This window comes from Euprymna scolopes, chromosome 33 (assembly GCF_053919585.1).
Source record: "Euprymna scolopes isolate OS-2025 chromosome 33, ASM5391958v1, whole genome shotgun sequence".
NCBI lineage: Eukaryota > Metazoa > Mollusca > Cephalopoda > Sepiida > Sepiolidae > Euprymna > Euprymna scolopes.
In genome coordinates, this window is record NC_136514.1 from 26,978,024 (window position 1) to 27,000,701 (window position 22,678).

Here is a 22,678-nt window from a genome sequence, read left to right on the forward strand (position 1 = left end):
GTTGTTTTGTAGGTTTCCGACTAATTTTTGATTGTATTTAAAAGATTAAGGACTAAACTTAATTCCAAAAGGAAAAAATATTTGTACACGCGAAAAAAAAGTTATGAAAAATGTTTTCACGTTGAGCTACTCAATTCAGCTAAATTTTGAAGTTAAATAAATTCATTGTAAAAGTCCTTTAAAAGATAAATATTAGTTTTCTGGGTCTATTTTAAAAATAATTAGTAAAGTCCTAAGATATTGAATTAAATATAAAAATAAAAAAAACACGTTGTTTGTGCAAAACATAAATTAATTAGCCCGAAGCCGAGTGATTCTGCCGTTCGCAAAACGCAACAAACTAAAGTTTTTCTAAACACGGAATATACGGAGGCCCAAAATTTCAGCCAGTCGAAAGACTGTGAAAATTACGTCATGTAATTAAAAAGGAGGAAAGAGTGTAATAATTTTTTCTTCCAAGACGTGCATCCGTACAACATTCCTATTCTGAACATTTGTATCAATTTTTCCATTTTTTTAATTTAATTATTTTTCTATGTTCCTGTTTTTGAATTGATATTTTTTTAATTATTGTTCAATATAATATAACAAATATGTTACGCCGAAAGTTTCACATTCTTGTGAGCAAGGAAATTATTAAAATCTTGCATATAAAAATTATGCGAAACCTGTAATTTAAAAAAAAAAAGTAGAAATATTTTTTGCAATTATAATTTTTTTGTGTGTGAAAATATTAAATAAACAATGCTTAATTCAATGGTAATACCGGTAGTTCGAGAAATTCATTTTTCTTCGAGTTATATCGAATTCATTAATACAGACTTTAGGGGCTTTTTTCGTAATGTTCCTGTAAAAAAAATTTTTTTTTATTATTGTTGTTATAAATTACGATGCTTTATTTATATAAAAAAAAAGGCAAAGATAAATTCTTGCGTATTTTATTTACTACTGAAAACTATAACTTTAGTAAAGGTATTTTTGTTTAAACAAAATAATACATTTCCACTAAGATTTAAATAAAAAAATAATTAGTTCATTATATTCCGCGATCATTATTTGATAAATACTGAAAATTTCATTAAAATTGGTTTATTTTCTGATTTTTGGTTATTTTTTAAGTAAAGGGAGGGGTCAAAATGTTTATACATTTTGAGCATCGGCATTCGTTTTGCCCGTACCTAATTGACACTTATGTGTCTATTATTATAAAAAACAACCCATCAACAACTGATTATACTTTTAGTCTTGGCAACATTCATCACAGGCTTTTACTTTTCAATTACATTCCTTCTATGGGATAGCGGGGTATCAAATTATTGATCAATAAATTTTGGTGTATATAAACCGACAGACAGAGTGTATATAACTTTTTCTATGAACAATATTTTCCTCGAGTTATATTGAACCGATGACGTGGACATATCACCATGTTATTTTGAGGGGATAACAAATACTTGTACATGAGGGGCTTCAAACGACCAGAGGAGACAATGTTCCATTGATGGAGAGTGAGACAAATGTTCTTTGGTGAAGCAAAAGCGGAGTGTATATGATGGCAACAGTCTATATAATAGACCGAGTTCGATAAACATTTAACATGACAGTAAAAACCTGGACGAGTTCACATATCTGTTTCTTCGAAAGATTAAACTACACAAAGTTATGTTTTATCAACATTTCAGAGATTACGTTTTGACTTCACATTTCGATCTTGGCTTCACCGGCTTCCGTTGTGTCTTCTCTCCGACTTCTCGACTATTTGCCTGCTCTCTCTCTCTCTCTCTCTCTCTCTCTCCCCACACTTGAATAACTGATACGTGTCTTTTTCAAGTTCTCTCCTAAGGTTCACGTCAGCTTAAATGATCTCTACGTCACACTACGTCATACTCTAGATGCCAGACCTATATTTAAATTATTGTTTCTGCTAGTCATGAAAAGGTATGTTTTTATTTACCTAAAATTCCTTCTTATTGTTTATAAAATCTAGTTAAGTTAAATTCCTAAAACATCATTGAGCCATATTTGTCCTTGAATGGCATTTTTCTCTTTAAATCAAATCTAATTCAACTACAATATATGCATATATATAATTCTTATTCCTGTCTGTTTGTTAACAATTTAATTAATATATACAAGTTTCCTTTACTCACTCATTTATTTCTATATATAGTATGATTCTTGCAAACTAGATACAATAAAGAGATTATCTCATTTGCATATTACATTAAGAAAAATCGATTTTATTAAATAGCTGCATGTTAGTTAATGTTTCTAGCGAGAGAATTGTTATAAGTGTTCTATTTAAAATCGTTATTTAATAATGTTTTTAAAAATAATTATATTGATAACATATTTAATTAAATTTATTTGGAATTATTATTCCAACATCGATTTTTTTTTAATCTTTGTTTTAGAGTTATTTGCCCCTTCGGAACCTAAACAAAAAATAAAAACTATCACCTAATAAAATAATTTGGTAATCTCAATAAATTTCTTGGTTGTAAAAAATAATTCCGAGTAGATAGAAAACTGTTTGGCTTTTATTGTTTGTTTTTTTTTAAATATTAAAAAAAACACACTTACGAAAAACTGAAGAAAAGATTTCATGTGTTTGTTTTTATTATTCTATAAAAGGCTATACGGAAATCGGTAATTTTTTACGATGTGACCTACCTAAAAAAAAATAAAGATCTTTTTTCTTTTTGCCTAATACGTTTAAATAGCCTTTATAAATATGAAAGAAATTTTGAAAAGAAAGAATTAACATTTTAGAGTGGCGGATCACTTTTCCATATTATTTTAACGTAAAATAAGCACTCACATTTTGGCCACCAAGCATTCCCCGAAACATTTCACCTCTAGCATTTTTTCAAGTTTGGCGACCAAGGGTGGAGGGGGAGCAAAACATGACAAATAAATGTTTTTTTGTTTCTTTTTGGTGGTGGAAGGGGGCAGGAATAACATTTAAAACAAAATAACGATCAATTTAATTATTTATTATGAAGCCCCTCTGTACTTTCATCTAACAATTCCATAAACAAAACGAACCCCAAAATATGAGAAATTACATTGGGCGGGGGGAGCATTACAATGACGAAAAATTTCATTTAATTGTTTTTGGAATTAATTTTTGGTACTTTTTTTTTTTTAAGGGTTATGCCTACTTGGCTAATTTTTTTTTTTTTTTTCTCGATCGCACGGGCATTCGCTGCTATTTTTATTGAAACAAAGTTGTAATGATTTATTTTTAATCATTTATTTGGGGGAGGGGGTTCCAGTGCTCAATATCCGGAGAATAGTTTCTTCTTTGTATCCCTTCTGCCGAAATAACTGGTGGAGAGAGTATCACATACTTATTTTTTTAGGGGCGATGTTTTTATGCGTTCTTTTATTTTTGAAATTGTTGTGGGGGGGGGGGTATCCACGTTGCCCATGATAAAAATGATTAGTATAGCAGGTGTGTTCCAAACAGAACTTCATGTCAACCCAGGCACCCATGCTAATATATATATATATATATATATATATATATATATATATATATATATATATATATAATCTTCTTACTCAGGTAATTCAGCGATCTCCCGATAGTGCTAATATGCAACACTTCAAGTCTTTAACTTAACAAGTAAATCTGACAAGTGTTTCACAGCTACATATTAAATTAAAAGCATTCAGCACCTCTTCTAAACAACACATACAATGCTCCCTAGATAACGCTTCTAAAACACAAATGGAAAGTAATGGACTCATTAGAGAAATCATATGTACTCCCACTTTAATGCTGTTGCAAAATGTGCTGTTTATTCTAACACGCCTTTTAACATTTCTCTAAGTTGCTGGAACAACATTCACCAACCATTCGCTTGCCATTAATCTGCATAAAACTTACTAGATATCTCTTGTCATTCTGCCAATTTTTTTTTTCCAAATACACAAAACAATTTAAATTCTCTACTTTTACAAAGATAATTCTGTTTCACTTCTGTCAGGATAAATATATCACCTGAGATATTTCGCCCAACCATAAAACCAAACTGCATTTCATTCATGTTTATCTGACTTATTTGTTTCTCAACTATTCTCTCGGTCACTTTCACTGTCTATCAACCTTAAACCTCTGCAATTATTTCTACCAAGAGTTCTTTCTTTGTCCTTGTGCGATATCATGTAGAGACACTCTCTCCTCAGAGCGTGTTAGGAAGTGACTTATTAAAAAAAAAAAAAAATACGGAAAATTATTGGAAGTAAATGATCCAGGACAATATTCAGTAATAGTTCACCAAGGCACACAAAGGCGGTTTGAATTTGGATCAGTGGTTAGCTTATTAGTCACTCTTAGACAAAACACCGGACATAAGATTTCCGATGTTGAGTCAGTAAATTTAGGAGTGAGGGTTAGTTTTAAGACAGTTTTCAGTTTGCGACAGTTAGCAATTGGTGGCTCGGGCGTCTTCTGAAAGACATTGGAGTCAAAGTCAGGCGAGAGTAGATAAATTAATGAGCCGACGGACAAGCATACCACGACAGACAGCTATCAACAGATAACGTTTGGGATTCTTTATATCACATACACACACACACACACACACAGCATAACTAATCCATACACAATTCGTAGGGATTTGTTTTCTCATGTGAATTAATGCTGTTCTAAATTATCTTTATACTTGTAAACAAGTGCTTGCACCCTCGGCAATCACCAATGTTAGAAAAAAAAATGACAGATAACGAGAATAAAGAAGAGATGAAGACGAATGGTTTTACACTTGTAACAGTTATACTTAGATTAAAATTTTTCGGAATAACTTTTCTTGCTCGTGAAAATCTCAATGCCTATTTCAATCGAAGCCTTCAATTTTCAGCAATAACATCTGAGAATCGCCCAGCCTTAACCTTCTTCATCTTACAGCTTTCCACGCCATTCTTTTTTTCAGCCTTGTCAAGATACTTTAAACGGAATAAATTAAATATGAAGATCAAAGTGTACTATCTGCCAGAACAGATACTGCAAGCAAAGACCATATGTGGGGGAAACGCCACATATAAGACCTTGGTCAATGTAGAGGAAATGGTCACTATCCAGCTCCCCTACTCCCCCGGGGAGCTTGTCCGCATTTCCCCTTCACTCCTCACATTAAAAATCGGCCTTGGGACCGAAAATTAATTTTTTTTTTTCATTTCCAAAAGACTAGGAATTACATTACATGCGGATGAATGCAATAGAAAGAAAACATTCACGCCATCTCCATACAGCAAAGTCAGTTATGAAATATTTGAGACTAAAAGATTAAAAAAAAAAAAAAAAAAAGGCGCGCTATTTCAAATGTTTATCAACATAAGGAGGGGAGTGTGTTGTAAATATTCGGTACTTTCAACTAACACTTTAATAAAACGGATGTCGTAAAACTTGAATTTCTTTATTAAATAATTCTAAGAAAAGTGATTTCATTCGTTTTTTAGTTAAACTAATTTATCGTTCGTTTTTCAGTTTTGATTTAAAAAAATATTGTTCATTTTTATTTAAAAAATATGTTTATTTTGATTAAGTATTTATTGTTCGTTTTAATTTTTTTTTAAATATCAATTTTAATATTTGTTTATTGCCTTAATTCAGATTTCATGTCTTGCAACATTTGATTGTCTTCTGCTTCAAACATACGTCATCTCTCATTTATAAGTAAATAAAGAACATATTCTAATCTTTAAAATCCATAATACGAAATGTTCAATTGCTTTTAACGCATAAACAAACTTTTCCCCCCTTTCAATTCTTTTATTATTAATAATATTAAGTTTCAGTATAAATAATCGTGTTCTTTCTTTATCTTTTTTTAAATTCAATTTCGAAGTTTCCTAAGGCTTTCTGTAAAAATTTCTGCTTCTTAACAATCTGTGTTCCACATACCTTGCTTGCTTGGACTTTGGCGATTACGTCATTTTTCAGCTGATAGGCCATCATATAGCTGTGGTAAATGTCAGACCCAGAAGCTTGTCAAAAAAAAAACGAGCCATTTATTTCAATTGATGCCAAACAGGTATCAGAGCGTTGGTGATGTAAAGATAGGAGCTTGGTTTCTAATGATTATCATTAATTAGCCACCTCTTTCCCCATTGCACCTCCTGCTCAAGATCAGAGGAAAGAGAATCAGAGAGAACTTAGTATTTACAGCCTTTGAAGTGTTGCTATATATGGTAGTGTCGTCAGCATAAATGTCTATGAATGATCTTGAGTTGTGATTTCGGAGATCATTGATGTAGATCAGGAAGAGAGTTGGGAGCAGGATTGGCCCATGAGGGACTCCAGTATTAATATTGTGGGCTTCTGATTTCTGCCCATCAACCACTACTCTTATGAACCTATCAAAGAGAAATGATTTAATAATGGAGAAGACATTTCCAGCGATATCATTGCTGGAGATGTTGTGGAGTAGACCTTTATGCCATACCTTATCAAAGGCCTATGTCAAGAGAAATTGCCCTAGAAACATTGATTAATGCCGTTAAAAAAATTCAAGATCTCCAACTGTTTTCATGTTTTTTAAATTGTAGAATTTCTGGACAACATGGATAATCATCGGCCACATTGACAATCAAGGAGTGATTAGTCTTGTCTTAACGGATGGCATTTTCTTACTCTGCATTTTGATGAGAGAAGTCAATCTTAATGTGGTTATCGTATTGAGTTAATCATTTCATTTTGATTTACTGTAACTACTGGAATTTATGCCTTTTAGTTAGGTGGTGGAGAGCAATAAAAAAAATAAAAATAAATTTTTTTTTTAAGTAAAAACAATTACTTATGCAGTATAGAGACTTTTTCTGTATAAATTAAAATATATTTATACGTATTTCACAACCAAGCAATGGCGGACAACCTGCTAGTATCCAATAAAAACAAGTTGCATACACAGACTATTTTCTAAAGAGAAACAATTTTAAATATAAAGATCGATACATAATTTTGTGGTCTATGATAAAACAGGATGGATTGTTGAAGTACAAGCTGACCAAAATCTGGAACTTTTTTTTTGCTAAACAACTATCCCTACCCACCTTGTCTTCACATTATTTTACAGCTTCAACAAACTGACAAGAATCATTTTCATATTGCCGGCATCATTATTAAGTGGCCATCTTCGATTGTGTCTGCTTGCAGTCAGTTGCTTCTCTTCTCCTAAGGATAAAATAATGACAGGAAAAAATATGTAGGTTTTATTCAGGTTTTATTTCTGCCCAGCTCAGGAAGTGGATTGAGATGACCATTTATATTTCCACTTGAAGAGAGTGACGTTTTAGCAACGACCCAGAAGTCAACTATCAATGAGCATTTTCATTATACACATGATTTCACAGGCATCATCGAGTTCTATAATCCCAACTACCTCGTCAGAAAACATTTATAAGAGAAAATTATAAAGTTGATCGGAATCATTTTACTGAGGTGTCAGAGGGATATGGCATACAAAAACAGAAATATTTAGTTTCTCATTAAAAGGAAAAGGAGAAAGGAATAATTGGGTTGAAAGGGATCGCTTCCAAAAAGCTTCTGAAGATTAAAATTTATGCTTTAGTAAACAAAGAACTTTATTTTTTTAAATTACAAGGCAAAAAAAAAATATTAAGAAAAATGAAATTTTAACCAATCAGGTTTAATTAAGAATACTAATTTTTTCTCACTTCACAAGCAAGAACTTGATACATAAAGAGAATTAACTAGCTCTAACTACTTGGCAGAATGCAAGTCATCTAAACGCTTAATTGCTTGTACATTTGTTTCAACTTACACAGAAAAGGAAAAAAAGTTTTAGCTGTAAGAGAGAAAATATGAGTTATTTCCCTTTGTTTAATTTTCTTTTGGGGTGATTATTAAAAATCTATATTATAAAACTCAAATGACCTTGTAACGGGTGTTGTAATCCAACATCCGGTGTCACATGCATACATAAACAATCAACGCAACAATAAAACATTGTTTTACTGTGTACGTTTTCAGTGTCCCAATTGTTTTTGTTTTTCGTATTTAAATTATCAAAATAAACAATCGTTAATACTTTCTGCATTTTTTTTTCTTACATCGTTCATTTCCGTATTACGTTTAAGTTATTTTAACACAATTTTCTTACAAATAAATCTACTTTAAACCGTTTATAACCATAAGAGCATGTTACAACGGTGATTTACCTGCCGCCTTCCTTGTTTTTTTGTTTTTTTTTTAATTTATTCTCCATTTTTTAATACACCTTTCTTAAAAAACATTCATTTTCTTCTACACTACCAACATAAATAACCCCGAAAATTTTTTAAATTTGCGTTACAAATAATCAACGCAACAATAAAGCGTTTTACTGTATATGTTTTCAGCGTCCCAATTGTTTTGGTTTTTGCGTTTAAATTAAGATATATCAAAATTTGAATTTAACTTTAAGTATGATGGTATCTGTTCAATGCACATTTACCTATAAGTATGGCAAACCACTTATAATTGAATGGCTGTAAGTTTGGTTTTTTTTTTTTTTCAAAAATAAACAAATATAAACAGAACAACTCAGAAATCTATATTCTTTTTTCATTTTAATATACTTTCAAAGAAATGTTTCTGCTATGTCACAAAAAAACTATTTTCTTTACGTCACAAGTGTCACACTCATTAATTAATTCCATAGCTAATATAACATACTGACCCAACGGGTCACAGGTAGTTTAGTATTTTATAATAGTCATCTGTACTAACCCAAGTAATTTTTTCAATAAATTATAGCAAAGTATGTTATGTTGCTAATAATATTTTTAATCAAAATCGCTTCAGACAAGGCATGAAGACACTTGATGTAAGGAGCTAACAAAAGATTATTGCAAAGATAGATGTCTATTGATCTTAGTCTTGAAGATATCAAGGCAGTAGAAAATTAACCAATCAGAAAAAATGTTGGATTTGTCAGCTTAAATGCTATTTGGGTGTGACTGAAAATCTAGCAAGACAACTTTTATTGTATAAAATTAAAAAGAAAAGGTTGCTACTTTTGCCATGTTCAGATGTTTCCGTTTCCTTTTCGAAAGATAAATCTAAATGAACGTGAAAATTGGATCATTTTCTTTCGCTAACAGTAAAATCAAAATTACCTACTTTAACCCTCTAGGGCCACCCATGCCATATATGGCACAATCCTAATCAAGAAGATTAGAGCCCAAGGGGATAGATATGGCACATTTCATAACTTTCAAGATTTTTAAATGAATTCACTTTTTGTTCAGATTCATGATCCAATAAAATCTATAATTTCAAATTTCAGAATTTTTATTAATATGTATTAATATGTTCAGGCCCTAGAGGGTTAACTTGACACAATAATCATAACATTTATTACATATTTCTTATATAATTGTGGTATGAGTCACAAGATCAACTAATTCGCATAATAGTTAAAAAAAAAAAAAAAAAAAAAAAAATTTTTTAATATTTTTCTGTATTGTTTTCATTTAAAATTTCAAATATTTTTTTGGTTTCTTGGACAAAATATTTAACATTTGTGCTGAAACATTTTCTTTGATATTCAAAAAGTTGTGATCTATTTCAAATTGCAATTCAAAAGGAAAATTACTTTCTTTTTTTTTTTTTACTCATATTTAAAAGATATATAAATTTGTATTGAAATCGCCACAAGCTACTTATATGAATAAATGAGACTATTCTTTACAACAGCAAAATTATGAAATATTTATTTTAAATTAATATTTTCATGAAGCTATGGTGAACTAAAAAAAGATAAATAAATAAAAGCCAGACAGATTTATACTTAGAAGTGATTTAAAAACGATCCCTTTAAATCCATTGTGATAGAATAAATAAAAAAAAAAAACTTTTTCACATTTGAAAGCTTTTTTATTTAATTAACACAAGACCAATGACAGTTATGACTATGGTAATCTTCTGAAAGATGACAACTTGTTTTTTTCTTCAGAAGACAAAAATGGGGGAGGGGGGGGGGTCCACCAGCACCACTACCAACCAACCAATAGTGCTTAAAAGACTTAAGTTAGAAGCAGAGGTGAGGAAGAGCATTTTGGGGGTCCGATTAATGAAGATAAAGAGGAGGGGGGGGGGGGAATTACGATTTTTTTTTTGTTTCTTTATCAAGACAAATGTTAAAAAAAAAAAAAAAAAAAAAAAAAATGATGAAGAAATAAATGATGTAAATTTTCCATGCAAAGTTTTTAATCAATGAGAATTTTGTATAATGGAGGGGGTAAAAAAAAAATTTAAAAATTCAGATTTATTTGATATAAAAAAAAAAAGGATGCTGAAGAATAATGGATAATGTAAACATGAATTTAAAAAATAAAAACAAATCAAATGAATGACGGTCGGGTGTCTAAGAATTTAAAAAAAAAAAAAAAAAGTTCCTTTCTAAGCTTAAAGCCTCATATGGCTAACGGAAAACCCCAAATTCATAGCGTTAAGCAGATTGGACGGCCTGAACCATCCCCGTGACAAGAAACTAGTCTGTCACCAGTTATATACCTCAGCAAGGCTGTTTACCCATTTATACCTATGGGTGGAGTGTGTTTGCTTATAACACCTAGAAATTCCCAACTGGTGACCCATCTAAGCAGAATCAATGTCGCTGAAGTTGGAGAACTTGTGTCAACATGATTTAATTTTGATAAACAAAGGAAAAGACAAGAAAATATAATTTTTGAACAAGTGTTGTTTTGCAGAGGAAAGGAAGAGAGGAGTTAAAATTTTTAAGTTGGTTAACACTTTTAGGGAAATACATAAATCATTTGTTAGAGAGTAATAATGCTAACAGAAAACATGTTTAAATGTCGGTATTATTGTCAGCATCAACCAAACGTTTGTCAATGAGTAACAAATTTAATGTTGAACACTGTCAGGTCAAGTATATACCAATTTATTGAAGAGAAAGTGAATTTTTAAAACTTAAATTCCCCAAGATTATTTTATTTTATTTTTTAGAATTTGAGGGGTGAAGGAATTTTCTAATCGTTTAAATTGTATGACTTCACATGCTTGAAGTTTTGTTGTTGCCACAGTTTCTGGTTAGTATAAATTATAGCCTTAAAAAAAAAAAAAAAAAAATACATTTAAGAAAAAAAAAAAAAAAGAGGGTGTGTATTGAAAGGCAGAGAGAGAGGTTATCATCATGCAAGAAAGAAGAGGGAAAAGTAGATGAACCTAATGCTTTCCAGTTTCTTCTTAAAATAGCAATGATTTTGAATGAATTCAAAAGTGAATAAGCAACAGGTGAAGAGAAAGAAAAATGAAGACAATCTTTCCGTTGGAAAATTCGAAACAGAACAGAAAAAAAAAAAAAAAAGAGGGGGAGGGATAAAAACCTTATTGTGATGTATTTTTCCGAAGAGAATTTCTTAACTTCAAACAAACAGCCTGCCATGATGTTTTTGTTTTGTTTTTACATAAAAATGATTTATTTTCTTCAGAAAATTAGGAAACCATCTTGTTTTGAAGGGAGGCGGAGGGGAGAGGATAATGAAGAGAAAGTGGAAAAAGCAGCAAAAAACCATGGTCCTCCATATTTTATACCAAGTCAGTCTCACATTTTCCTAATTTATAAAGTTCAATGATTCTACAAGTTTTTCAGAAGAAAATTGTCAGGACAGATGGTGCGACTTATCATAGCAATCAAATAAATCTAGAAGAGAAATCCTGTGTAACCTGCTTTAACAGGGTAAACCCAGAAGAAAAAGGTTGAAACAAAAAAGTAAAAGCCTGGTTAGAGACAGGATTCCCGGTAGTTTAAATACTGTTGCCTCAATGAGAGAGCTAGGTGAAGAAAGAAAATCTGGCTATGAATTTAGCATTGTGGAAAAAAGAAATGCCATCAGAAATTAAGAATTTTAAACAAAAAGAAAAATAGAGAGATCCAAACAAAGTAACTTTTTATATTCCAATATGTGAAACTTACTTTTACTGGTATGCTCTTTATATATATATATATATATATATATATATATATATATATATATATATATATATATATATATATATAAAACATAAACGTTTTTTTTTTTTTTTGTGAATGGAGGGGTCTTGGGGGAATTAGATTGGGAGGGGGGGGCTCAGAACCGTTTTCATTAAACCTTATCTCAATCATAAAAAATTAAAAATTTCTCAAATGCAAGTTGAAAATTAAGGAAAAGTTTGCCTTTATTAAAGTTTTTCTTTTCAGTCAAATATTTTGACTTTTTTTTTCTTTCTTTTGCCCTCTTCCAAACCAACAACCACTTTTTGGTAATATCAAATTAAAGGAAAAAGAGGAGAATCCAAAGAAAATGAGAAAGACCCCTATATCCTGCAATTTTGTCTATCTAATTAAAACCACAGACAACATTGTTGTGCACAAACGTAGACACCATCCTAATACTTGTAGAAAAAGAGAAATTGAATAAAAAGGTCATGATAAATAAAAAAGAAAAAAGCTACCAACATAACAATTTGGCATTAAAAGCATTAAGAGCTTTTTTAAAAAACAATATATACTGGTACATTTTTTTAAAAAACAAAATAATATACACTGGTACATTTTTTTTTTTTTTTTAAACAAAATAATATACACTGGTACATTTTTTTTTAAAAACAAAATAATATACACTGGTACATTTTTTTTTTAAAAAAACAAAATAATATACACTGGTACATTTTTTTTTTTAAAAAACAAAATAATATACACTGGTACATTTTTTTTTAAAAACAAAATAATATACACTGGTACCAAATTGAGGCATTGTCAATCATAAGTAGGTCGGCATTCTCGTGTACAGTGACAGCTAACACGAAAAACATGGCCAATGCTGTAACAGTCACACTTACCTGACAAGAGAAAGAGAGGGGATGAGGAAGAAAATGGGATGAGGTTAAAGAGTTAGTAATTACAGAAAGAGGTAATGTTCAGAAGTATTAAAAGAAAAAAAAATGCTAATAAAGAAAAAAATAGGGTGAGGTGGGGAAAGTAAAGAAATATCAACCTTACTTCCCCCCCCCCCCCGCTCCAGAGTTATATATTTTACAACTCATCTGGCTGTTATTAAATCAATTAAATTTTAGTTGCTTTTTTTTTTTTCTTTTTTCTTCCCCCCCTCTCCACAATTTTTGTTGTCAAGTGTTGAACAAAACGTTAAGAAAACCTATGTACTAATGATGATGCTACCTTGGTTTTCACCATACAGACGGCGTGGGGGAAGGGCAAATAACAAAAAGTTAATAAAAAAGAATTCGAAGAGAGAGTGGGGAAAGGGGGTATATTATGACATGGTGATAGATGAGGAGAGAGGAACATTCTGACATCATAATGCAAAGCAGTGTTTTAACACAGCCAAGCTGAGCCAACAGGAAGAAAACATATCCAAGAATCTGTAAAACCAAGATAAACGTACCAAAAAGATCATAAATAAAAATGTATTTATAGTTTCCTATTCTTATGGAAACATTCTTTATATCTATTATTAAATACTTAGGAAGACTTTTTTTGAATTTCCAAAATATTTTCATAAATATTTTGGAAATTCAAAAAGGTTTCCACCAGATATTTAATTATATAACAAACACTACAAACGGGTCACAGGTGATTTAGAAGCTAAAAAAAAAAAATCTTACACCTGGCATCCATCTTTCTGTTGAGACCATTTCTCAATTTACGCTCATAAACTCTTTGAAATGTTACACTTTTGAAAGGGGGGGGGGAATCTTCTGGGGAGACTATTCACTAAAACAGATTCGTTATTAATTTCCATTACTAAAGTTTGTACACATTTGTTTAAAGGGAAAAAACGCTTGTAATCTTCCCTGACTCCATCTTGGAAAATTAAATTGATGAAAAACTACACTGATTATAATAAAGATTATTTCATTTAGCTTTTACATTAAGTAGCATGATGCCATTTAATATTTTTACACAAGATCAGTTCAATTATGAATGTTTAGACATGAACCAGTGATCTTAAATCATTTTTGTAGAAAGAGAATTGCCAAGGGGAAAGGAGGAGGAGACGAGGAATGGGGATACACTGTGGTGAGAGTTAGGGTTCTTTCTTTCAAATCTTGCTCTTAAGAATGTGTAAATTAAGAGTCCCCCTCCCCAATTTTATACAAATAAAATAAAATGTTAGAGAGAAAAAAATGGGTTGGTTGGATTTTTCGTTTCTTCCTATTCTTGCATTTTTTTTGTTTTTAAGGTGGGGAAGGGACTTGTAAAATTGTAGTCTTGCATAATGAAAAAAAAAAGTGTGTGTGTGGGGGGGGGAATTTTTGGTGGTAAGGGGGGGGGGTCACTATCGCAGTCTCCCCACCATTTTTTTTTTTAAATACAGAGAAAGAAAAAAAAATTTAAAAAAAATGAAAAATAATAATTTTATCCAACATTGGAAATATTCTCTTTTTTATTCACTTTGTTTTTTAATTCCAATTATTCTTTGAATATTAATTGAAGTGGTCGGTGGTGGAGGAATAGTAGTAGTAATATTGAGAAATCAAAAATGTTCATAAATGAAAAAGGAAGGAAGAAGAGAGAGAGAGAAAAAGGGGATTTTCTTTGAATTTTCATGCATCGATTGCAGTAGCATCATCTGCATTCTTCAGCTGGATAGCAGGAGGATCATGTGACATTTCAAATTGATCTTGCTCAATAGGCTTTTGAACCCAATTGCCTAGACCACCCTTCTGGAATGCTTGGTAAATACACTGCTTGGCCAGTTGGTACTCCATGACAGTAGCCTTGGCCTCGGAATAAAGGGATGGCCGAGTGGTCACAGACTGTCCAGTCAACGAAGAGAGTCTGCCATGTAAGTTCATGAAGGAGTCAAATAAGGCCTGCTTACAAATTCTGGACATGCTGCCACCTTCCACACGGCCCGTCATGGCATTGATGACTTCAAAGGTTTCGTCGTTCAGGCACCAATTGATGCCAAAATTTGGAGCTTTACCAGGCTGACGACTTTCAGGACTACTAATTCCACTCAAAAATGGCCGATTCAGTCGGAAGAGCTCTGGCAGATTCTCTATGCTGGCAATACGGCAGTAGACAGCACGGGATAAATGGTCACTGTGATATAAACTGCCAAGAATTATACTTTCCAGGTAGATTGGATGCATAAAATGACATAACAAGGCTCCTGAAGAAGATGAAACAAAAATATTTGATTAAGGATCAGAAGGTCACAATAGAAAAACAAAATATAGCAATGTTGCTTAAGGAATGAGGAGGAGAGAGACACCATGGCGATCAATACAGAGAGAGAGAGAGAGAGAGAGAGAGATAGACAGACACCATGGCGATCAATACAGAGAGAGAGAGAGAGAGAGAGAGAGATAGACAGACACCATGGCGATCAATACAGAGAGAGAGAGAGAGAGAGAGAGAGAGAGATAGACAGACACCATGGCGATCAATACAGAGAGAGAGAGAGAGAGAGAGAGAGAGAGATAGACAGACACCATGGCGATCAATACAGAGAGAGAGAGAGAGAGAGAGAGAGAGAGATAGACAGACACCATGGCGATCAATACAGAGAGAGAGAGAGAGAGAGAGAGAGAGAGATAGACAGACACCATGGCGATCAATACAGAGAGAGAGAGAGAGAGAGAGAGAGAGAGATAGACAGACACCATGGCGATCAATACAGAGAGAGAGAGAGAGAGAGAGAGAGAGAGATAGACAGACACCATGGCGATCAATACAGAGAGAGAGAGAGAGAGAGAGAGAGAGAGATAGACAGACACCATGGCGATCAATACAGAGAGAGAGAGAGAGAGAGAGAGAGAGAGATAGACAGACACCATGGCGATCAATACAGAGAGAGAGAGAGAGAGAGAGAGAGAGAGATAGACAGACACCATGGCGATCAATACAGAGAGAGAGAGAGAGAGAGAGAGAGAGAGATAGACAGACACCATGGCGATCAATACAGAGAGAGAGAGAGAGAGAGAGAGAGAGAGATAGACAGACACCATGGCGATCAATACAGAGAGAGAGAGAGAGAGAGAGAGAGAGAGATAGACAGACACCATGGCGATCAATACAGAGAGAGAGAGAGAGAGAGAGAGAGAGAGATAGACAGACACCATGGCGATCAATACAGAGAGAGAGAGAGAGAGAGAGAGAGAGAGATAGACAGACACCATGGCGATCAATACAGAGAGAGAGAGAGAGAGAGAGAGAGAGAGATAGACAGACACCATGGCGATCAATACAGAGAGAGAGAGAGAGAGAGAGAGAGAGAGATAGACAGACACCATGGCGATCAATACAGAGAGAGAGAGAGAGAGAGAGAGAGAGAGATAGACAGACACCATGGCGATCAATACAGAGAGAGAGAGAGAGAGAGAGAGAGAGAGAGAGATAGACAGACACCATGGCGATCAATACAGAGAGAGAGAGAGAGAGAGAGAGAGAGAGAGATAGACAGACACCATGGCGATCAATACAGAGAGAGAGAGAGAGAGAGAGAGAGAGAGAGATAGACAGACACCATGGCGATCAATACAGAGAGAGAGAGAGAGAGAGAGAGAGAGAGAGAGATATAGACAGACACCATGGCGATCAATACAGAGAGAGAGAGAGAGAGAGAGAGAGAGAGAGATAGACAGACACCATGGCGATCAATACAGAGAGAGAGAGAGAGAGAGAGAGAGAGAGAGATAGACAGACACCATGGCGATCAATACAGAGAGAGAGAGAGAGAGAGAGAGAGAGAGATAGACAGACACCATGGCGATCAATACAGAGAGAGAGAGAGAGAGAGAGAGAGAGAGATAGACAGACACCATGGCGATCAATACAGAGAGAGAGAGAGAGAGAGAGAGAGAGATAGACAGAGAGAGAGAGAGAGAGAGAGAGAGAGAGAGAGAGAGAGAGAGAGAGAGAGAGAGAGAATATATCGAGATAGACAGACGCGAGAGAATATATCGAGATAGACAGACGCGAGAGAATATATCGAGATAGACAGACGCGAGAGAATATATCGAGATAGACAGACGCGAGAGAATATATCGAGATAGACAGACGCGAGAGAATATATCGAGATAGACAGACGCGAGAGAATATATCGAGATAGACAGACGCGAGAGAATATATCGAGATAGACAGACGCGAGAGAATATATCGAGATAGACAGACGCGAGAGAATATATCGAGATAGACAGACGCGAGAGAATATATCGAGATAGACAGACGCGAGAGAATATATCGAGATAGACAGACGCGAGAGAATATATCGAGATAGACAGACGCGAGAGAATATATCGAGATAGACAGACGCGAGAGAATATATCGAGATAGACAGACGCGAGAGAATATATCGAGATAGACAGACGCGAGAGAATATATCGAGATAGACAGACGCGAGAGAATATATCGAGATAGACAGACGCGAGAGAATATATCGAGATAGACAGACGCGAGAGAATATATCGAGATAGACAGACGCGAGAGAATATATCGAGATAGACAGACGCGAGAGAATATATCGAGATAGACAGACGCGAGAGAATATATCGAGATAGACAGACGCGAGAGAATATATCGAGATAGACAGACGCGAGAGAATATATCGAGATAGACAGACGCGAGAGAATATATCGAGATAGACAGACGCGAGAGAATATATCGAGATAGACAGACGCGAGAGAATATATCGAGATAGACAGACGCGAGAGAATATATCGAGATAGACAGACGCGAGAGAATATATCGAGATAGACAGACGCGAGAGAATATATCGAGATAGACAGACGCGAGAGAATATATCGAGATAGACAGACGCGAGAGAATATATCGAGATAGACAGACGCGAGAGAATATATCGAGATAGACAGACGCGAGAGAATATATCGAGATAGACAGACGCGAGAGAATATATCGAGATAGACAGACGCGAGAGAATATATCGAGATAGACAGACGCGAGAGAATATATCGAGATAGACAGACGCGAGAGAATATATCGAGATAGACAGACGCGAGAGAATATATCGAGATAGACAGACGCGAGAGAATATATCGAGATAGACAGACGCGAGAGAATATATCGAGATAGACAGACGCGAGAGAATATATCGAGATAGACAGACGCGAGAGAATATATCGAGATAGACAGACGCGAGAGAATATATCGAGATAGACAGACGCGAGAGAATATATCGAGATAGACAGACGCGAGAGAATATATCGAGATAGACAGACGCGAGAGAATATATCGAGATAGACAGACGCGAGAGAATATATCGAGATAGACAGACGCGAGAGAATATATCGAGATAGACAGACGCGAGAGAATATATCGAGATAGACAGACGCGAGAGAATATATCGAGATAGACAGACGCGAGAGAATATATCGAGATAGACAGACGCGAGAGAATATATCGAGATAGACAGACGCGAGAGAATATATCGAGATAGACAGACGCGAGAGAATATATCGAGATAGACAGACGCGAGAGAATATATCGAGATAGACAGACGCGAGAGAATATATCGAGATAGACAGACGCGAGAGAATATATCGAGATAGACAGACGCGAGAGAATATATCGAGATAGACAGACGCGAGAGAATATATCGAGATAGACAGACGCGAGAGAATATATCGAGATAGACAGACGCGAGAGAATATATCGAGATAGACAGACGCGAGAGAATATATCGAGATAGACAGACGCGAGAGAATATATCGAGATAGACAGACGCGAGAGAATATATCGAGATAGACAGACGCGAGAGAATATATCGAGATAGACAGACGCGAGAGAATATATCGAGATAGACAGACGCGAGAGAATATATCGAGATAGACAGACGCGAGAGAATATATCGAGATAGACAGACGCGAGAGAATATATCGAGATAGACAGACGCGAGAGAATATATCGAGATAGACAGACGCGAGAGAATATATCGAGATAGACAGACGCGAGAGAATATATCGAGATAGACAGACGCGAGAGAATATATCGAGATAGACAGACGCGAGAGAATATATCGAGATAGACAGACGCGAGAGAATATATCGAGATAGACAGACGCGAGAGAATATATCGAGATAGACAGACGCGAGAGAATATATCGAGATAGACAGACGCGAGAGAATATATCGAGATAGACAGACGCGAGAGAATATATCGAGATAGACAGACGCGAGAGAATATATCGAGATAGACAGACGCGAGAGAATATATCGAGATAGACAGACGCGAGAGAATATATCGAGATAGACAGACGCGAGAGAATATATCGAGATAGACAGACGCGAGAGAATATATCGAGATAGACAGACGCGAGAGAATATATCGAGATAGACAGACGCGAGAGAATATATCGAGATAGACAGACGCGAGAGAATATATCGAGATAGACAGACGCGAGAGAATATATCGAGATAGACAGACGCGAGAGAATATATCGAGATAGACAGACGCGAGAGAATATATCGAGATAGACAGACGCGAGAGAATATATCGAGATAGACAGACGCGAGAGAATATATCGAGATAGACAGACGCGAGAGAATATATCGAGATAGACAGACGCGAGAGAATATATCGAGATAGACAGACGCGAGAGAATATATCGAGATAGACAGACGCGAGAGAATATATCGAGATAGACAGACGCGAGAGAATATATCGAGATAGACAGACGCGAGAGAATATATCGAGATAGACAGACGCGAGAGAATATATCGAGATAGACAGACGCGAGAGAATATATCGAGATAGACAGACGCGAGAGAATATATCGAGATAGACAGACGCGAGAGAATATATCGAGATAGACAGACGCGAGAGAATATATCGAGATAGACAGACGCGAGAGAATATATCGAGATAGACAGACGCGAGAGAATATATCGAGATAGACAGACGCGAGAGAATATATCGAGATAGACAGACGCGAGAGAATATATCGAGATAGACAGACGCGAGAGAATATATCGAGATAGACAGACGCGAGAGAATATATCGAGATAGACAGACGCGAGAGAATATATCGAGATAGACAGACGCGAGAGAATATATCGAGATAGACAGACGCGAGAGAATATATCGAGATAGACAGACGCGAGAGAATATATCGAGATAGACAGACGCGAGAGAATATATCGAGATAGACAGACGCGAGAGAATATATCGAGATAGACAGACGCGAGAGAATATATCGAGATAGACAGACGCGAGAGAATATATCGAGATAGACAGACGCGAGAGAATATATCGAGATAGACAGACGCGAGAGAATATATCGAGATAGACAGACGCGAGAGAATATATCGAGATAGACAGACGCGAGAGAATATATCGAGATAGACAGACGCGAGAGAATATATCGAGATAGACAGACGCGAGAGAATATATCGAGATAGACAGACGCGAGAGAATATATCGAGATAGACAGACGCGAGAGAATATATCGAGATAGACAGACGCGAGAGAATATATCGAGATAGACAGACGCGAGAGAATATATCGAGATAGACAGACGCGAGAGAATATATCGAGATAGACAGACGCGAGAGAATATATCGAGATAGACAGACGCGAGAGAATATATCGAGATAGACAGACGCGAGAGAATATATCGAGATAGACAGACGCGAGAGAATATATCGAGATAGACAGACGCGAGAGAATATATCGAGATAGACAGACGCGAGAGAATATATCGAGATAGACAGACGCGAGAGAATATATCGAGATAGACAGACGCGAGAGAATATATCGAGATAGACAGACGCGAGAGAATATATCGAGATAGACAGACGCGAGAGAATATATCGAGATAGACAGACGCGAGAGAATATATCGAGATAGACAGACGCGAGAGAATATATCGAGATAGACAGACGCGAGAGAATATATCGAGATAGACAGACGCGAGAGAATATATCGAGATAGACAGACGCGAGAGAATATATCGAGATAGACAGACGCGAGAGAATATATCGAGATAGACAGACGCGAGAGAATATATCGAGATAGACAGACGCGAGAGAATATATCGAGATAGACAGACGCGAGAGAATATATCGAGATAGACAGACGCGAGAGAATATATCGAGATAGACAGACGCGAGAGAATATATCGAGATAGACAGACGCGAGAGAATATATCGAGATAGACAGACGCGAGAGAATATATCGAGATAGACAGACGCGAGAGAATATATCGAGATAGACAGACGCGAGAGAATATATCGAGATAGACAGACGCGAGAGAATATATCGAGATAGACAGACGCGAGAGAATATATCGAGATAGACAGACGCGAGAGAATATATCGAGATAGACAGACGCGAGAGAATATATCGAGATAGACAGACGCGAGAGAATATATCGAGATAGACAGACGCGAGAGAATATATCGAGATAGACAGACGCGAGAGAATATATCGAGATAGACAGACGCGAGAGAATATATCGAGATAGACAGACGCGAGAGAATATATCGAGATAGACAGACGCGAGAGAATATATCGAGATAGACAGACGCGAGAGAATATATCGAGATAGACAGACGCGAGAGAATATATCGAGATAGACAGACGCGAGAGAATATATCGAGATAGACAGACGCGAGAGAATATATCGAGATAGACAGACAGCGAGAGAATATATCGAGATAGACAGACACGAGAGAATATATCGAGATAGACAGACACGAGAGAATATATCGAGATAGACAGACACGAGAGAATATATCGAGATAGACAGACACGAGAGAATATATCGAGATAGACAGACACGAGAGAATATATCGAGATAGACAGACACGAGAGAATATATCGAGATAGACAGACACGAGAGAATATATCGAGATAGACAGACACGAGAGAATATATCGAGATAGACAGACACGAGAGAATATATCGAGATAGACAGACACGAGAGAATATATCGAGATAGACAGACACGAGAGAATATATCGAGATAGACAGACACGAGAGAATATATCGAGATAGACAGACACGAGAGAATATATCGAGATAGACAGACACGAGAGAATATATCGAGATAGACAGACACGAGAGAATATATCGAGATAGACAGACACGAGAGAATATATCGAGATAGACAGACACGAGAGAATATATCGAGATAGACAGACACGAGAGAATATATCGAGATAGACAGACACGAGAGAATATATCGAGATAGACAGACACGAGAGAATATATCGAGATAGACAGACACGAGAGAATATATCGAGATAGACAGACACGAGAGAATATATCGAGATAGACAGACACGAGAGAATATATCGAGATAGACAGACACGAGAGAATATATCGAGATAGACAGACACGAGAGAATATATCGAGATAGACAGACACGAGAGAATATATCGAGATAGACAGACACGAGAGAATATATCGAGATAGACAGACACGAGAGAATATATCGAGATAGACAGACACGAGAGAATATATCGAGATAGACAGACACGAGAGAATATATCGAGATAGACAGACACGAGAGAATATATCGAGATAGACAGACACGAGAGAATATATCGAGATAGACAGACACGAGAGAATATATCGAGATAGACAGACACGAGAGAATATATCGAGATAGACAGACACGAGAGAATATATCGAGATAGACAGACACGAGAGAATATATCGAGATAGACAGACACGAG

The 22,678-nt window shown here is 35.3% G+C and overlaps 1 protein-coding gene across 6 annotated transcripts in view; it reads right to left on the minus strand.

Moving 5' to 3' along the window:
- Positions 1-14,391: 14,391 nt before the first annotated feature.
- LOC145258169 (double-stranded RNA-specific editase 1-like) overlaps positions 14,392-22,678 on the minus strand; it is a 134,624-nt gene continuing 126,337 nt past the window's right edge. For all 6 annotated transcript variants that reach the window (XM_080115981.1, XM_080115979.1, XM_080115980.1 and 3 more), the window contains one exon: positions 14,392-15,153. In XM_080115981.1, the coding sequence (XP_079972107.1) occupies positions 14,582-15,153 (572 nt within the window). In that variant the 3' untranslated portion in view covers positions 14,392-14,581. The remainder of the gene's footprint in view (positions 15,154-22,678) is intronic.